This window comes from Apodemus sylvaticus, chromosome 17 (genome assembly GCF_947179515.1).
Source record: "Apodemus sylvaticus chromosome 17, mApoSyl1.1, whole genome shotgun sequence".
Classification (NCBI taxonomy): domain Eukaryota; kingdom Metazoa; phylum Chordata; class Mammalia; order Rodentia; family Muridae; genus Apodemus; species Apodemus sylvaticus.
This window is the reverse complement of record NC_067488.1, coordinates 19,155,153-19,173,633: the sequence shown is the minus strand read 5'-3', so window position 1 is coordinate 19,173,633 and position 18,481 is coordinate 19,155,153. Positions and strand designations below refer to the sequence as shown.

At 37.5% G+C, this 18,481-nt stretch overlaps 1 protein-coding gene across 5 annotated transcripts in view; it reads left to right on the top strand.

Moving 5' to 3' along the window:
• Positions 1-18,481, top strand: part of Trps1 (transcriptional repressor GATA binding 1) — a 231,654-nt gene that overhangs the window by 66,158 nt on the left and 147,015 nt on the right. For all 5 annotated transcript variants that reach the window (XM_052160701.1, XM_052160705.1, XM_052160700.1 and 2 more), the window contains exon 4: positions 3,603-4,206. In XM_052160701.1, the coding sequence (XP_052016661.1) occupies positions 3,603-4,206 (604 nt within the window). The remainder of the gene's footprint in view (positions 1-3,602; positions 4,207-18,481) is intronic.

Sequence of the window (18,481 nt, the reverse complement as noted above, 5' to 3'; positions counted from 1 at the left end):
TGATTTAGAGGCAGAGAAGGAGAGACACTGGGGATTTCTTTCTTTTTTTTTTTTAATTTTTTTAATTCGATATAATTTATTTACATTTCAAATGATTTCCCCTTTTCTAGCCCCCCCACTTCCCGAAAGTCCCGTAAGCCCCCTTCCCTTCCCCTGTCCTCCCACCCACCCCTTCCCACTTCCCCGTTCTGGTTTTGCTGAATACTGTTTCACTGAGTCTTTCCAGAACCAGGGGCCACTCCTCCTTTCTTCTTGTACCTCATTTGATGTGTGGATTATGTTTTGGGTATTCCAGTTTTCTAGGTTAATATCCACTTATTAGTGAGTGCATACCATGATTCACCTTTTGAGTCTGGGTTACCTCACTTAGTATGATATTCTCAAGCTCCATCCATTTGCCTAAGAATTTCATGAATTCATTGTTTCTAATGGCTGAATAGTACTCCATTGTGTAGATATACCACATTTTTTGCATCCACTCTTCTGTTGAGGGATACCTGGGTTCTTTCCAGCATCTGGCAATTATAAATAGGGCTGCTATGAACATAGTAGAGCATGTATCCTTATTACATGGTGGGGAATCTTCTGGGTATATGCCCAGGAGTGGTATAGCAGGGTCTTCTGGAAGTGAGGTGCCCAGTTTTCGGAGGAACCGCCAGACTGATTTCCAGAGTGGTTGTACCAATTTGCAACCCCACCAGCGACACTGGGGATTTCTTATGACAGTGACACACCTCCTTTAACAAGGCCACACCTCTTAATCCTTTCCAAACAGAAATAGTTCCACCAACTGTAGACCAAATATTCAAACAAGTGAGCCTATAGAGGCCATTTTCCCTCAAATTACCCTACCATTAGAGTTTTGTCAAACATAGCATTTTTTTAAGCTGGCTTATTTCTAGAAACATTCCTGATCCTGTTATGAATTAGGAAAATCAAAAGAAGCTCTAACACTGAATGATTTAATGCTACTTCTGGGATAATAGCTAACTGCATGTTGCAATCTCAGAAGGATACTCAATAAATATTTTTATATCACTTGAAAATTCTATGAAATTGGGTAAACTATTAAACTTTTTCTTCTCACAGCAATTCAAAGTTTCTTAAATTGAAGTATAAGTTACTTTCCTATAGGTAGGTTATTCTTTTTTTTCCTGGAAAGAAATGATGATTTAGATGTTCACACCGTACAATGGCATCACATGACCTGTTTTGTAAATAGTTACTCTTCTCATTCTCTTTTCTATCCTAAAACATTTTATAGTCCCATTTATTCTTTCATTTTTGTCAGTAATTTTATTTATTTAAATCATTGTGAAATGTTTATATTTCTACATAGTCAAAAGCAGAGTGTTAATCTGGGAGTTAGAAATTTTGTGACATTAACTATATGAGTGAGACACCATTTCTCCACCTTACTGTTCATCAATAAACCCTGGACTTGAGAGCCTTGCTTTTCGATGTTTCATCATCAGACATGCCTCATAACAAGACACATTTATGAATACAGAAACTGTTATGTACCCTCCTCTGTATGTTTAAACCATGTTTATCATGTTCCTTTTTCCCTAGCTGTCTTAGGATTGAAAAGTATCCCCCCCAACCCCCACCACAACCACCAATGCATTAGGTGGCCCTTTCAATGGATTCACCAGACTGTTCTCTCTTTGTTATTTCTGTCTACAGTGACCTCTTCCTTATCTCAAACTTGCCAAAACATGCTCTATTGTCCTTTGCTTGCTCGTTTTATGTCAGCTTGACATAAAGTATAGTCCTCTGACAGGAAGGAACCTCAACTGAGAAAATGCCCCCTTAAGATTAAGCTGAGGGCAAGCCTGCAGGACAATTAGTGATTTTGTTCACGAGTCCAGCCATTGTGGATGAGGGCCTTATCTGTTGTCCAGGGTTCTAGAAGAGAGCAAGGTGAGCAAGTCATGAGGAGCAAGCCAGTAAGCAGCACCCCTCCATCGCCTCTGCATCAGTTCCTGCCTCCAGGGTCCTGCCCTGTTTGAGTTCCTCTCCTGACTTCCTTGATGATGAATGGTGATGATGAAATATAAGCTAAATAAACCTTTCCTCCCTAAGTTGCTTTGGTCATGGTGTTTCATCACAGCAGTAGTACGTCTAATTAGGACACCTTCTTCTTGGCCTTTGGAGTTATAGACCTCCTCACCAAGGCCCTTCACTTTCCTAAGCACCCCTCACACTATCTCTTTCATGTCATTCTTCCCACACATCATTCTTGTACCTACATATTTATGTATACTGAAGCTTGTCATCCTGACTCGCCTGTAAGTGCCAAGGAAGCAAGGATTGTGAGTTCCCAGTTTACCAGGATGTAGCCAGGAGTTGGCAAAGTGACATAGTGACAATTATCTACAATTGGACTAACTTCAAGTGATAGCTCATAGAACTTACTTTGTTTTTGTTGTTGTTGTTGACAGATGAAATAAATAAAACGTGCTTCAGATGATATTTGGAGAGTTAGGTCAGGCTCTTTAATCAGAAAAAATGTTTTATTGCAAATAGTTGTGTGCTTTTTGATTTTTTCAGTTAAATATATCTTTGAATCAAACATTTGTCTTAATAGAGTTGTTTTCTCTTTAACAATGGGAGATGTTATAAAACCTGGCAATGAGATCTCTTTGTTTTATGACTTTTAAAAAGAAAGCACACACATGAACACATATACACATATGCAGGCTCCTTTCACAAATATATTTGCACAGCACATGACATGCTTTTTGATACCTAGCAGACATTCAGTTGGCTCAGTTTTTATATCTAAATACAGATTCTGCAGTTCCTTAAGAAAATTGTCATTTCAACACATCTTTTTTTTTTCTTCTGGTTTTCTGAGACAGGGTTTCTCTGTGTAGCTCTGGCTGTCCTGTGTAGACCAGGCTGGCTTTGAACTCAGAAATCCGCCTGCCTCTGCCTCCCAAGTGCTGGGATTAAAGGCGTGCACCACCACTGCCCGGCTATACGATTTTTTTTTTTGACATTTCAACACATCTTACCCTGTAGAGTCTATTGATCAGATAGCCTTATTTCATTGACTGAATTGATTCAAGTGTATGCTAGAAAGTAATATTTAATCACAGAATATTTTAACATATTGGAATGGTATAAAATGGAACTTAGCATTAAAAATGTTAATGTATTTATAATTAAACAGTGTCTCAGTTTAGGTCAGATAAGCAAAAGTGAAAGGGCCTTGGTTAAATAATGAATATCGACTTAACTCACTTAGAACTCATGATTATCCATCAAGATAAAATGAACAGCAGGTGATAATAAGGCTAAATGCCCAGTTCTAAAGGTAATTAATTGCCTCCCAGTGTGTCGTGTGTGTGTGTGTGTGTGTGTGTGTGTGTATGCGCGCCTGCGTGCGCACATGCTCTAGCACTATAGAAAACTTCACATTCTTATATGGAAATGAAAATGCCGGTTAATTATTTAATTTCTGAGTGTTGACAGTATTGCATCTCTTTCAACCTCTGCTCCATTGCATGAGTAAAGTCAGGTGCATGAGGACTCTTTTAGCACAGAGTATTCCCTTCAAAATTCTGGCTTCCCATTGACTCTTTTCTTCCTTCCAGGAGAGCGCACAGCTGCTATAAATGTCGTCAGTGCAGTTTCACAGCTGCTGACACTCAGTCACTATTGGAGCACTTCAACACAGTTCACTGCCAGGAACAGGAAATCACTACCGCTAATGGCGAAGAGGATGGTCATGCCATACCCACCATCAAAGAAGAGCCCAAAATTGACCTCAAGGTCTACAGTCTGCTAAACCCAGACTCTAAAATGGGAGAGACAGTTCCCGAGAGCATAGTCAAGAGAGAGAAACTCGATGACAAGGAAGGGTTGAAAGAAAAAATCTGGACTGAGAGCTCAACTGACGACCTGCGTGGTGTGGCTTGGAGAGGGGCGGACATCCTACGGGGAAGTCCATCCTACACTCAAGGGAGCCTAGGGCTCTTGACGCCCGTGTCCAGCTCCCAAGAGCAGACAAAGACTCTGAGGGACAGCCCTAATGTTGAAGCTGCCCACCTGGCCCGACCTATGTATGGCTTGGCAGTAGATACCAAGGGCTTCCTGCAAGGGGCTCCTGCTGGCGGCGAGAAGTCTGCATCTCTTACCCAGCAGTATCCTGCTTCTGGAGAGAGCAAGACCAAGGATGAATCCCAGTCGCTGTTACGGGTAGGAAGGTTTCCTTATTTAAAATTATTTATACCGAATATACATTTTGTATACTTAGCCTAATGTATTGTGTAGTGAAATTAAATGATCTGTATTGATGTAGTGATATTTTATATGCATGAAGGCCAAAGGAGCAGGAAGTAGGGGCTTATGCCTTATACATATATGCAGTCCTAGGTAGGCGATTACCTATTTGTCTTTGCTCTTAGCTGTGATGAAGGCTGGTTAATCATTTTTGGTGATTATGCAAAGCAACGAAGTTGCCTTTGGAGGAGGGAGCGGTCTAATCCCATAGAGATGCTCAGCTGCATTCAAATAACAATCTGACTGCTACAGTTTAAGGTGCTGTGGTACAGTACACAGTTGATAAGGGAGGTTAGCAGAGATTAAAACATTGAGAATGTAAACTCCTGGGCGAGATGTTTATCGGGAAAGCAGCATTACTTAACACACACACACACACACACACACACACACACACACACACACACACCCCAGTGCCTGCAGTTCAGTTGTCAGAATACAAAAGATGAACAAAAAGCTAAAAATGAGTGGTTCATTTACTGACCAGAGTAAAGCTCCTTCTATTTCATACTCCCAGGGCCTTTTAGGGATGGAAACAGGGGTGTGGGTGGAGAGAGACTGAGACAGAATGTACAACTAATCCTCATTAGAGTGTTCCTGCAACGTAGACTCAACACTCTCAAAAATTGTTTTACCTTCCGAAACTGCACGAGTTCCCATATGCTGTTTATGTGTTTTGCTCGAGGCAGAGCGTACCCTTCAGCATTTTACCTCAGTGTTGAGAACGTTTAGTAACTTCTGGATGGTTTTGAAACTGTGTTTCTGCAGAGAAGGTAGGATCGGAAATTAGCTTACTTTATAAAAGTACCTGGTTAGGAAATGGAGCTCAGTCTGCCCAGGGCTTTGACCTGTAGGTCAGAGATCTTAGGTCAGAGAAGAAGGTCTTCGCAGTGAATCGGCTCAGATGCTCTGTTCTCACTTCCGTCAGATTCTCTGAAGCCTGTGTCTCAGGTGTTGGTGGGTGGAGTAGAGTTTAAGAATGTCCCCTGGAGGTGACACAGTTAATTATTGAAGTCATTACTTTTCCTGCCTGATGTTAAGCTCTAGATTTAAGCCTTGAATATAGAAGAGGGGGTTCCCTTGTACCTTCAAGAAACAAAGCCATTTTCCTGTCATCTGGCAGGAGCAAATGTTCTCCAAGTAACTTCGGAAAGAAAGCCAACAGTCCTGTACCCTCAAAGAGCTCACTTCGGGCCACTTCCATTGTAGAACGGTAGATGCACCTGTGTGATTGGAAAATAGCTATATTTACGTATTCTGTGTTTTTTGTTTTTGTTTTTGTTTGGCCTCAGAGGCTTTTTATGATTCTGTTTGAGAGGGAGAATAGTATTATGAGTGTTATTAGCGTCCGTTGACAATAGTGTACACTTGAGTGGTTTCCTTCAGATCACCCAAACCTCCTCCTGTCTTCCTTTTCCACATAACTGACGTTTCTTCCCAGCTACAAGTTGTTCTAGATTGACTATTTCCAGTGTGTCAACTTTCCTGCCTCCTTCCAAGAACTTGGGATGATAAGTAGGTGATTTAAGCAGCAGACTGAAAGCCCTAGGAGTGTGGTGATCAGGCCAAGGAGGATAACACTTCTCAAAACCACTCGTTCTTTTCAGTTCCTTTACTTCCTTAATTCCCTGACTGCAAGTTTCTATTGCACCATTTCAACTGCCCTTTCACTTCCTCCGCCTTAGCTGCTGACCTAGGAGATCCTCAGCACAGCTAAGTCCCCAATGAACAGCTCAATCCCTTACCTTGTGATTTATGAGTTTTAAAGGCTGCCTTCTACTTCATTTCAGAGCACAGACCCACACACACCTTTTATAAGACAGGTTCCGTCTTCTTCTGTGACTTGAATCAAACTTGACTCTTTAAGATTTATACATTGTGTTATAATGAATCTTTTGGGGGAATCTCTCATTCTATTGGGTTTTTAGAATAGAAAGAGTGGGACAGTTTGGTCCATTGTGCAATATTTGGTTTGATTTCTTAACTGAATTTCAATCTTTGATCTGTAATACCTTCATGAGCTTGGAAAGAAACCTAGTCACATTGACAAGTGGAGAACATTTTTGGTGAAGAAACTGAGGAGATTTGTATTCTTGGTGGTGGGATAGGAGATGCTTTGTTATGGCAGCAAATATACTGGCTGTTTATTTTAAAAGGAAGTGCCCCGCAGAGTATCACTGCCATGTTTACTAAAGGCAAAAATAATTCAGTTCTATTGTGTAGTTGTAAAACCCCAAACTAATATCATGTTTATAAATGAACCATGAAAGTATAGAGATGATAGGAGTGAGATGCTATGTTCTACCTGTGTATAATAATAATATATTAATATATTAATCAATATTAGGCAGAGCATTAACTTTTGAGTTCCTGATGCAGAATGGAGCCTGTGAAGTGAGCTTTCCTGCAGCATGTGTGTTTACTTACAGTAACCATAGTAATTCACTTAGGACACGGGAGGACTTGCTTTTCATTGCTTCGATCCGTACAGCAGCATGCAGCACAGTAAGCTAGTAAACGCTTTTTATAGAGATTGCTGCTGCCGAGTGAAAAAAAAAATCTTTAAGTCATTCTGGCAAGATGTACGGACTGATAGAAAAAGTCCAGTGCGGAAAGGTTGTCCTAGATTTCAGGACCTAGAATGTGTTGGCTTCAAGTAGTTCAGGACTGATGAGAGATGGAAACATTTTCAATGTCTAGGCCAGATGTAGTCGGGCTTCTTTCATAAAGTCTGTGACTCTAATGCTGCTCTTAGGGTATTTGTTCTCTGAGGGACACATTTTATGTTATTTTAATTAATGAATGCATTTTTACTGGGTCTGCTGGTAGCGGTTTGCTCTCTTCCTACACGTACAGAAGGAAGCACTCCCCAGGAGCGTCCCTTCTGTATGGCTTTCATCAGCACCAGCCCTTATTTCCTGTTTGTGTATTTGCTTCTTTTCATTTTTTCCCTTTGGTTGTGTCTCTGTCTAGGGCACTACTCACCCTTGTGTGGGGCTCTCGGGCCCCTTGCTTGTGTGTGTTCTCATTGAGTGAATGTCCTTTTGTTTTTGTTTTGTTATGAATAGTAAAGACACGTAAAGAGCGCCAAATTGCTTATGCCACCCCTGTGAATCACTGAGCTCAGATGGTGACAAAAGATATACTGGCTTACGTTTTCCCTTTTTAAGTCTTTAAGTTTTAAAAGTCACCCTTCTTGTTGCAACCAGTATAGCTATAAAGTCATTGAGTATCTTGTGAGTTTGAAGGAATAGTAACTATTTTTGGTTAAGTAAAACTTTTGCTATGGTTTTGATAAAATTTGTTACAATTGTCCACAGTCACAGGTACAGTTTGCTTTGTAAATGTAGTGGTCACCAAAGTTTAGTAAATACAAAACCAGTGTTTTTACTTATATTTCAGTTTGGCCTCATGAAGAATTTAGAAATAGTCAACATTACCTATGCCCAACTGGGATAATCAATTAGTTACATGTTTTAAAATACTTTTCCCCTCCATATTTAAGTGGTGGAATACGATCTTGATTGGCCTATGCACAACTTTGCACCGATTTATCTGAGCAGTGTATATATGTATTTACTTTTAGGGAAATAAATAACAAATATAACTGTAACGATCTTTTATTGATTTCTGTTTTATCATTCTGGAGTTTATTCATACACTAGAATTTTTAAAAGTTACTTTGTGACATAGAAATCGTTTAATGAAGAAGTAAGCAGATAGGGAGAAAAAAAATTGGACCTCAAATACCACAGCGATTTAGCCAGTAACAAATGGAGTTTCTCATTGCTGAAGCAGAGGAATTCAAATGAATGAGTCTTTAAGAGGAAGCAAGGCAAATCACCAGCCAGGCTCCAGCCAATCATCAGTCGAGACAGTGTCCTAGTTGCATATGTACACACAAATTCTTCCTTAGGTTTGAGCACTCTAGTTATTAGGAGCTTACTTCAGCCCACAAGGGGAAACTGAGCCACAGTGGCACGAATTTTGGGTTTGTTGCTTCAACATCCTTATCAAAGTGTTGGTTTTAACATCTACACCTTGCACCTCTTTGGCATTAACGGAGACTTTCAGATGTGGGCCTCTGGGAGTTGAGTTCCGTGGCAGGCCACTACCTGTCCAAGGCGAGGCTGCAGGAAATCCAAACATCTATCTCTGACCCAGGATCTGCTTACTGCCTTCATGCAGCACTGCTGTGTGGCTTAGTTAATTAATGTCTGTCTGTCGGCTCATTCGAGGTCCTCAGATCCAGAGTGCCTGATAAGCAAAAGTAGCCTGATTACTTGCTCATCTTGTAAATGCGATACTGAGGCAGTACAAAGCAGACCTTCTTTCTCTCTTTCTTTAGCAGTGTTAAATTTATAGCCTAAAGGCTGCTGATACTGGAGTCCTTTCAGATGCAAAAATGTTCTTTTGGAGGCAGCCCTGCGAACAAGCCCCCATGATGAATACCTTTACAACCACTGACACAAGACCTCAGGAACCTTTTTAAAGTAAAGATGATCTCAAGTGAAAAGAGATATTTATTGTTGTGCTTCGTATTTAACGAAAGCCAAGCCAGAATCTAAGTCTTCATACAGGAAATATTGACTTAATATCTATGGAAATAACCATTTGCCTCAGCATTTTTGAACTTTTCATGTGTGTATAGTCTAACACGAATGGGTGAGACTCCATGAGAAACGCATTGATATATTACTTGCCAATTGGAAAAATAAAACGTAATCCTTATTATTTATTCTATTCAGATAGTGTATAACTCTTGTCCAATTATCCGCCTGTATTTGGCACTGATGCCTTTTGTGGGAGAGAAAGGGCTTGTAACTGTTAGAAAAATGTATGATTTAAACTCAAATTTAGTTTGGTATTTTCAAAAATAAAGTCCAGGAATTGAATTTAGTGTAAGTAATAGCAGGCATGGCCATTTTGCATGTATTTACTAAGGCCATTACTTTTTTTGTCCTTCTTACTAGTCATTACACGCCTTGTTGTAAACTAGACTGTAAAGTCTGGCGTGGACTCCTAGGCAGGGGAAGTAGATGCATCTTCATTCACTGTGTAGGCCTGTAGTCAATATGAAGTGGTGTCATTTACTTCAGTATCTGTAATTTCCTGTATGAATACCTTTTGCATGGCTTCCCCATTCCTCTCACCCCTGCCCCTGACTCTCGGATGCTGCAGATACCAGGAGTCCCTAAAAGAACCATTGTTGCGTTTGTTCAGGTGCAGGAGGGGGAGAAGATAGAGGTGACCCACATTTTAGGCATACAGAGAGGTGCACAGTGGTTCGGAAGTTTGTCAGCCATCAGTTTGTAAGCTGATGTGAATCTAGCTTATCTAGCCTTTTTTTTTTTTCACCCCAGTAGCTAATCTAATAGGTAGATTTTACATTAAAATACAATACTAAAATAATATGTGATCATTTTAGATTTTGTTACTGTTTCCACCAAAAAAAGGAAAACATTTTTTTCTTCAGTATTTTCTCTCTTCATAGGCTTTAAGAGCGTTAAAGATTGTTCAGCAAAGATGGTGATGCGCTTGATCTATCAGATCTCCAGGGGAGGTGGGCAAGCTGGGCTTCCAGCACTGGGATGCTGTATTAGGATGAGGTGCTTTCCAGTGAAGTTTTAATCACCTTCTTCCTTCCTTTGGGAGAAGCAATGGCATTTATAGATGCTGATTTCTAGCCGTAACATTGCAGAAGCATTCTATAACACTCTGTTTTATAGTATATTCTGTCTGTGCTGCCAGTGCTTAAGAGTGAGAAAAAGGCATCTTAATTCTGTTTTTATAATTATAGAACAAATAAACTTAATTGAGTGTTTGATATTCTTGTCCAACTTAGAGTAGAAAATGCCTCTCAAATGTAGTTTGACATGTCAGCTTATCTCTTCAAAGCAGCTGCTTTTTAGTTTTTTTTATTTAACTTAGGCGTATTAATTAGTAAAGTGTAAATATGGAAATTTATTTACTTATAACATCAAGGTTAACCAGAGAATATTAAACACATTTTTGCAATAAAATATACTTAATTTTCCGACATTTAGAAAGTTGTGGGTACTGATTATTGCTCAAGTCCTGATAGGCATGGGGATGCCAGCGATGTGTTTTTACCCTGGATTTTTGGTAAAGTCAGTAATTGATATGGAGAAACCATAAGATCCACGCCAATATGATGCAGGGACCTGCATTCATCTGTAATGTTACACTTCATTTAAGGTTTTGCATTTAAGACTTATTCTTGACCATGCTTTTTTTTTTTTTTTTAAAAAGGTCTTGGTAGATAAATGACCCATAAAATAATCTCTTCTCAGAGAATTAACTTCATGAATTTAGCTTATAATCCAATATATCAGGAGAGTAGCTCTGTAGCTGACTAATTGGAATTCTCACCAAAGAAGACAAAACCTGCAGCACTATGTCAGGAAAAGAAAAAAATCATGCCCAGGAAGGCATTAAAAATGAAGGAACTGTTAAAACATTGGCAGCTATTTATAATTAATGGCTAAGCAATTGAAACTTTAACATTTCAATTTCTATTACCTTTCGGTTAATTTATTAGGGCATTAATGCCATTATATTAATTAATACAAAATCCTTGAAGTTCAAATTATTTCTGTTCCTTTTATTTAGATGAGGAAATGAAGGCAGTGATTTTACTTAGTTTGCTAGAAGTCACACTGCACGTCAAGGCAGAGACTGACATGCTGCCCTGGCTGTCAGATTAGAGTCCCTGCATAGCCTCTTCTGCCTAACTTTGATGACTAATAAGTGCATTGGGGACTATGCACACTTCCAGAATCAGTTTGCTCTTCTGCACACCCAGCGACGTATGTGTGTGTGTGTGAATAATATTGAAAAGCAGAGACCTGAAGTCTTGCAAGTGACACATGTCTATTACAAAGATGAGACCAGTACAGAAACTGAAAACCGTGATGCCATCCCAATGCACAGGTAAATTTCTGTTCGTATTTTTGACATCAGACGTATCTTTTAGGTACACTTACATATTTATTTTATTCAAACATAGGACTATGTACCCTATCATTCCATAGTTTGCTTTCAAATGTAACAATATTATTTGGAAGCTTTTACTTGCTGGTAAAGGCATGTCACAATATTTGTTTTAAAGCCTTATTATTATAGCTACGTATGTTATTTGTTTAGTGAATTTTCTGATGAACATTTAGCCTATTACCAATTTTACTTATAAAGAACATTTTAAAACAAGGTCTCAAAGTTCATATCAGTAACACCAGCACTCAAAATGTTGAGGCAGATGAATTCTTATGGAGTTCAAGGGCAGTTTGATCTACATAGCAAGTTCCAGGCTAGCTTAGCCTACAAACTGATGAGATTCTGTCTCAATAACTAGCTAGCCAATCACATGAACAAAACAATCATAAAATACATTTATAATTCCCCTGTATCTATCATTTTTCATTTCTCTGATATGGTTTTTATACAATTCATAAGTTGTATGAGAAAATATGTCTAATAACTAATAATGTTTTGCTCATTGTTTATAAGGCACAAACCTTATAATTTAAGCTTAATGAATCTGAAGAGAGATTAATTTATCTGAAGTAAAAGTTGAAATACAGCTTCATCTTGTTGCTGAAAACTTTAAGTCATAAATAACTGTCACATATAATCTGAAACATTAAAAAATATATTGTTTAAGCTTAGCATAGGAAACAAAAGAATGCTTCTTTGTAAATAATCATGTTGCAAAAATGTCAGGTGATTAGAGGCTGCCCTATGATAGGGAGTGGGGAGAGAAATATACACAATGTGAAAGAAAGTCACCCTGGCGGCAAAATGACAGGAAAACAATCTGTGTCTTTAGTTGCTCGTATTGAGCACTAAGGCCTGTTTTGTTCTTTGTCAGATGTACTGATCAGAATTTTGGATGAGGAAACTAATTTTAGTAGGTGGGGTGCAAATTTCTTAGGAGTCCATGAATAGACTCTAATCCCAGCTGTTTCATTGCAAATATAAAAATAAAATTGGCTGTGAATCACTCAAACTCTGTTTAATGGGTGTGAATAATTCAGTTTCATCCCACTGAAATCTTAAAACTATAAACCTATCTTAGTTCTTTATGTTCTTTCAGAGTTCATATCTCATTATTCGGAGACGACCTATTTGAAGTACGGGTGGTCATAATGAAAGGGGCCGTATTTCTAATTAGCCCCTGTGGATTTCAGCCTTGCTGGTAGCCTCCAGCTTGAGGGTAAGGGTAGAGATGAAAATTTCTTCGGATAACTAAGAGCAAAACAACTAGTATTTCTTAACATTGTTGTCTCCCAATAAAAATGTATGCACATTATATATATATATGTGCCCAAATGTGAGAACATTTGTAATGGAAAACTAGAATTGAAAATTCCATGTAACCTTGACATGTAGTTTATATAATAGGGAATTATACAAAACTGAGACCTAATGTAATAAACACACAGGGATCTAGTTATTGCCTCGAATGCTTCTGAAAGAAAGAAAATTTAGTGTGCATATGTGCACATAGACAATTGTTAGGAATGCTTGAACCAATGTTTGGTAAATCAACGGTAGTTTGAATATATAAATCAATTTCAAACTTCATCTGGACAAGTCTATTTTGTCTTCTTTGGACTCTCCTATACAGGTTTATTATACGTATTAATGTCCAGTATTAAAGGAGAGCATAAAAATCCATTTTATATTTTACCTATATTTATGTTGTGTATTCTGATTATACTGCCATGTGCAAAGCCATCTTAGAATTCATAGCTGTTCATGAAATCTAAACGTATGGCACACATACACAGATTACTCACCTTGGATAAGTAATCTTTCTTTCTTTCTTTCTTTCTTTCTTTCTTTCTTTCTTTCTTTCTTTCTTTCTTTCTTTCTTTCTTTCTTTCTTTCTTTCTTTTTCTTTTTAGTATAGAATAGAGTTTATTTAGGGCATGGGGAGGGGAGTTAAGAGAGTAGTAGAGGCAGAGCATTGCAGAGAGAAGTAGAGGCTGTTCATGACCACGTGAAGAGAGGAGGGAAGAGAATGGGGAGAGAGGAGGAGCAAGGGGGCCAGAGGCGAGAGAGAGAGAGAGAGAGAGAGAGAGAGAGAGAGAGAGAGAGAGAGAGAGAGAGAGAGAGAGAGACACGAGAGAATAAGAGACTAAGTGAGAAGAATTTTATTTTCAGAGAACCAAAATAGAGTAAACTGATCTAGACTTAAATAAACCTGCCAAATTTAAGGAGAACTGTAGAATTCTTTCTTCTTATAGTGGTATTTTTTGTCTTCCAATAAATATTCTTTCAGTTCCTTAAAAGATAAAAAGTTGAATAAATAAACATTCCTATCACAAATAATACTTAAAGGAATATGTGTGCAGACCAACTGTGATGCAAAGATAGTTTTCCTAAAAGGCAGCAAAAGTAGAAAGTGACTTTATGAAAAGTATAACAGGTCACATTGAGATGGAAAAAATAGTGTTTACAATTAATTTTCTTACTTGTTTCCAGCCAACAAATAGCAAGATCCTAGAAGCTGGAGAAATGGCTAACCAACGAAAAACACATATTACTCTTGAAGAGAACTAATGCTTGGTTCCTAGAGCCATTATTGTACAGCTCAATCACCTCCAATTCCTGGTCATGGTTGTCTAATACCCTCTTCTGAACAATGGTTCCCAGAAACCCTATTACATACAGACAGACACACATAATTTGGAATAAGATATATTTTAAAAGTATACCAACTAAAACAGACTAGGCTTTTACTAGGTGAATCTGAAGACATGGAAGAAACGCCACAAGGAAAAAACTATGAAAACTCAGCCCAACACGTAAGCTTTCAAGATCTGGAAAAGCTTAACAGAAATTATGTGTACTATAGTATTGTATATGAAACTAATGCATGCTATACTGTGAAGATTTTCAAATGTTTACTTGGTAAATTTCAAAACAGAAAAGGGAATGTTTTTGAGCCTAAAAATAACTCAAGGAAACGTGTAATTACATTAGTGCAGTCAGTGTTTTACATATGATGGTTGGTCAGGAATCTAGATGGTAAGTTTGTGATTAGGATGGTCAATAAGTTGTCTAATCCCTTACTCCCTGTCAGTCATAACATGAAGCCTCCATAGTACTCTGATAATAGAAATAACTTCTATGCCCATTCTTACATGTAGACTTCAAATTAGGAAAGCTTATATCTGTGAGTGACCAAAGGAAGCTTCATATTTGTATGGATGGAAGAGATAATGAATAAGAACAGCCAACAGTGGAGAACCATGCACAGGGTGTTGTTAGTTGTGGTGACAAATTTGATTGTCAGTATCAATGTATGGTGACCCTGATAGCAGAACTCCAGAGACACGTGAGGTAAAACTGCTAATATTATACCTTTGAAAAATGAAGTATATCCAAATTAACTTCCTTCCTTCCTCCCTCCTTCCTCCCTCCCTTCCTTCCTTCCTCCCTCCTTCCTCCCTCCCTTCCTTCCTTCCTCCCTCCCTCCCTCCCTCCTTCCTTCCTTCCCTCCCTCCCTTTTTTCTTTCTTTCTTTCTTTCTTTCTTTCTTTCTTTCTTTCTTTCTTTCTTTCTTTCTTTCTTTCTTTCTTTCTTTCTTTCTTTCTTTCTTTCTTTTGTTCTTTCTTTCTTTCTTTTGTTCTTTCTTTCTTTCCTTTCTTTCCTTTCTTTCCTTCTTCCTTTTTTTCACTTTTCAGATTAAGTTTCTAATGGAGGGTGAAGTATGTATCTGGGAGTAAGTAGGCGAGACATTAGGAATGAATAAAGTCAAAATATATGAAGTTCGCAATAAAGTAATACAAATATATTAAAATATCTAAGGATAAAACATTGTTTTATTTTACTATTATCCCTTCAAAGTTTGATATTTTCTAATGAGAGACTGAAGAGGAGTGTATCCTGATAGGAGGAGAGGTGGGGAGGAAGTTGGAGAGGTAGTGAGAGGTGACGTTTGAATTTGGATATATTATGAAAAAGAAAGTTATGTAAAAAAAATCTTATTCTCAATAAAAGAAAAAAGATATAAGGAAAAGAGTAAATACGAAAATCTCCTCTTTAATTCTATATAGCATAATAATTGAAATAATTGCGTGAGTGCATCTAAAAAGAAAAGAAAGGAAAAATATCTAAGGGATATTTGAGAATGCTACCTCTTTTAGAGAACAGATGGACTGAAGGGAGTTCAAATGAATTGATTTTCACTTAATTGCTGAGTACTTACAAGCTTAGTTTGTACAAAATATCCTAGAAACACTATCAACATAGACAAGTTGTAGACATGAGGGCTTTGCCTTGTTTGTAGACTAAGAGGAGAGATAATGCTCAGTAGATGGGTTCAGTAGATCAGCACAAAAGGCAGATGAGAAGTCTACTGGAGTAAATTTAAATGTGGTTTAGAGGCCCTTTAGATTTTTTCTTAATTAAAATATTATTATAGAATTTCTCTACTTTCCGTTCCCCCCGTACTCTTTCCTATGTACCCCAGTCCTTTTTGCCTTATGAAATCACTGCCTTTTTTCTTTATTTTTTAATGTTACATATGTTTGTGCCTGTTTGTGTGGTGTGTGTGTGTATGTGTGTGTGTGTGTGTGTGTGTGTGTGTGTGTGTATGTGTGTGTGTGTGTGTGTGTATACAATTTGCACAGTCAATTTAGGGTGACTTGTATGTATATGACTATATTATTTCAGGACTACTTTTAATAATGTCTACTTAATCCACTCATTAAATGAAGAGTCCATCAAGTTGGTTGTTTATCCATTGGGTGTTGAAAAGTAGTCTTTGGGAAACGTGAAGAACAATCAAAGAAAAAAATGTAAACAAATTAAATACAACCTGAGTTTTGTGACTCCAGACAAAAGTAATGGGTGTGCCCCTTCCTTGGGGAAGGGCACTGTTTTAACGTTTTCCAATTTAACCTCCTCTGTGTATGCCTAAATTTCTTCCTAACCAATAGAGTTCAGAAACAGCACAAGAACATGTATGCGCATGTGCCTTGTTATATTCTAACCCAAAAGAAAAGTTAAATAAGGATCTTTAGAGGAGAAGGGGGATATTAAAGTATAAAATAAACAAAATAACATATTTAATTGCATGAATATATGTAAAAGAAAAATACACACAATCTTTCGTATAGTCATTTAAGATGTCTACCATATGTACTTTGCCTATTGGAATGATGCACTGTATACAAGAGCTGTCATAATTACTTTCCTAGATTATTGTTCTTATGTACTGATTATTTCTTTTAGATTTGACCTATTGTATGCCTTATTTGATGTATTGTCATGGAAAAGAAAGACAAATGCTTGTCTCTGACATGTCACCTGTTGTTTAATGGCTGAAACTGTTACATATCATAATACTGAATTACATTAAGTCATTTTAAAAGCATTCTACTTCCTTCTTTGTTTAAATTCCAGCAATCCCTAGGATATTCACAGGGTGGTTAATGGAAGTCTTGATTAAAATCTTCCAAGCTTTAAGGCTTTCAGTTCTTATAAACAGGAGGGATCTGAGACATTGGGCTCATTACGTCTTTTTATTAGCCTATTTACCCATTTAATGTTAACAAAAAAAAGTCAAGTTTTTTCTTTAGTTTTGTTGTAATAAATGCAAATTAATGCCTTTAAAAAAGTCAAGTACACTCCATTGTGTGATGATCACAGAATTTATGGTATTTTTTTAAAAAAATTGTCTGAGGACATATTCTAATTATTTTAAAACTAAATGAGCTGCCTTGGGTATACCAATTTTCCATGATTTACAATAGGTCTTTTAAGTTTTATATCTAGACTGCTTTTAAGAAGCTCTTTCAAAATACGCAGGGCTATGAACCCCACACACTGATGTATTCAACCTGTACTTGCTTTGCAACATCTAGCTAAGCTATAAGTAGACAACATCTTTGTACATATGCAATAGACTCAAGGTTTATATTTGGGATCAGCAGCATAGATCCTGTGACCAATTCAGACACAATCTACCTTTCTAGTCCTAGATAGATACCACTCACTGAATGACATTTTGAGATGCATTCAAAATTTTTGGCTTTTCTAGTTTAAACTAACAACATGGAGGTTTTAGATACACAGAGGAGTAAAAAGAGCTCCTTGCACTGTCTGGTCCTTACCAATTTTATGTTTCACTTAATGCTGGGTTTTGTTTGGTTTTGTTTTGTTTTGGACATGAAATGGAAGCCTATTTAGGTAAATATATGTGTGTGTATATATGAGTGGGTATATGTATGTGAGTGTGTGTGTGAGTGTGTGTGTGTGTGTGTGTGTGTGTGTTTCCTCGGAAAGCAAGGGACTTATTTTATTTTGATGAATTCGAGATCCAGTGAAGCAGTTATGGAAAGTGCAAGTAGTCGCTCTTACATTGTACACTGAAGATCTTTCTGAATTTTCCTCCTGTCACATCTTTTGAGTACTTGAGTGCTCATGTGGTGTACCCTGTTCATATTTATGCTTCATGCTAGCTCTGTTATCCTTGCCCCTCCCTTAAGATTAGGGTCAATCCATTTTTAATTAAATAAAATTGAGAAATTCATATGTGTATTTCAAAATGTAGAAAACCAGTTTTAAATTTTATTGTGTGTGTGTGTGTGTGTGTGTGTGTGTGTGTGTGTGTGTAAGTTCATAGTGCTTTTAGGGAAGATAGAAGAAACTTCTGCCCATTATTTCAGCTCAGGATCAAACTTTGGTGAATGGCATTGAAAGTACTGGACCACATTTTACTTACTGTGCAAGGCTGGCCATACTACTGGCATAATTTTTCTATTTGTTTATAATTGCAAATTGATTTGATTTTTCAGTTTTCCTTAGGAGTGAATAATTAACAAATTACTTCTGTGGATTCTTTTCAATAATATAATATTTTAATGTTACTAAGGGATAAGAAATAAGATTATTGTAGCGATCCTGAGATCACATAAAAGCACATATTTGGGTTTTAACAAAACACTTTTAAGTTGGATTTTTTTTTTCTTTTTCTGGTGAAGCAGAACTCCTAGCGCTCACAGAGTTTTGATATTGGAATGCAGAGAAGCAATGTTTAGTCTTTCAAAAGATACAGTGAGTCCTAAAAGATTTGTCCTTTGGAAAAATGATTCAAAATTCATTCTCTTCATGCTGTATATCATATAAAGGAAGCTCAGGAGGTAGGGAGATGATGT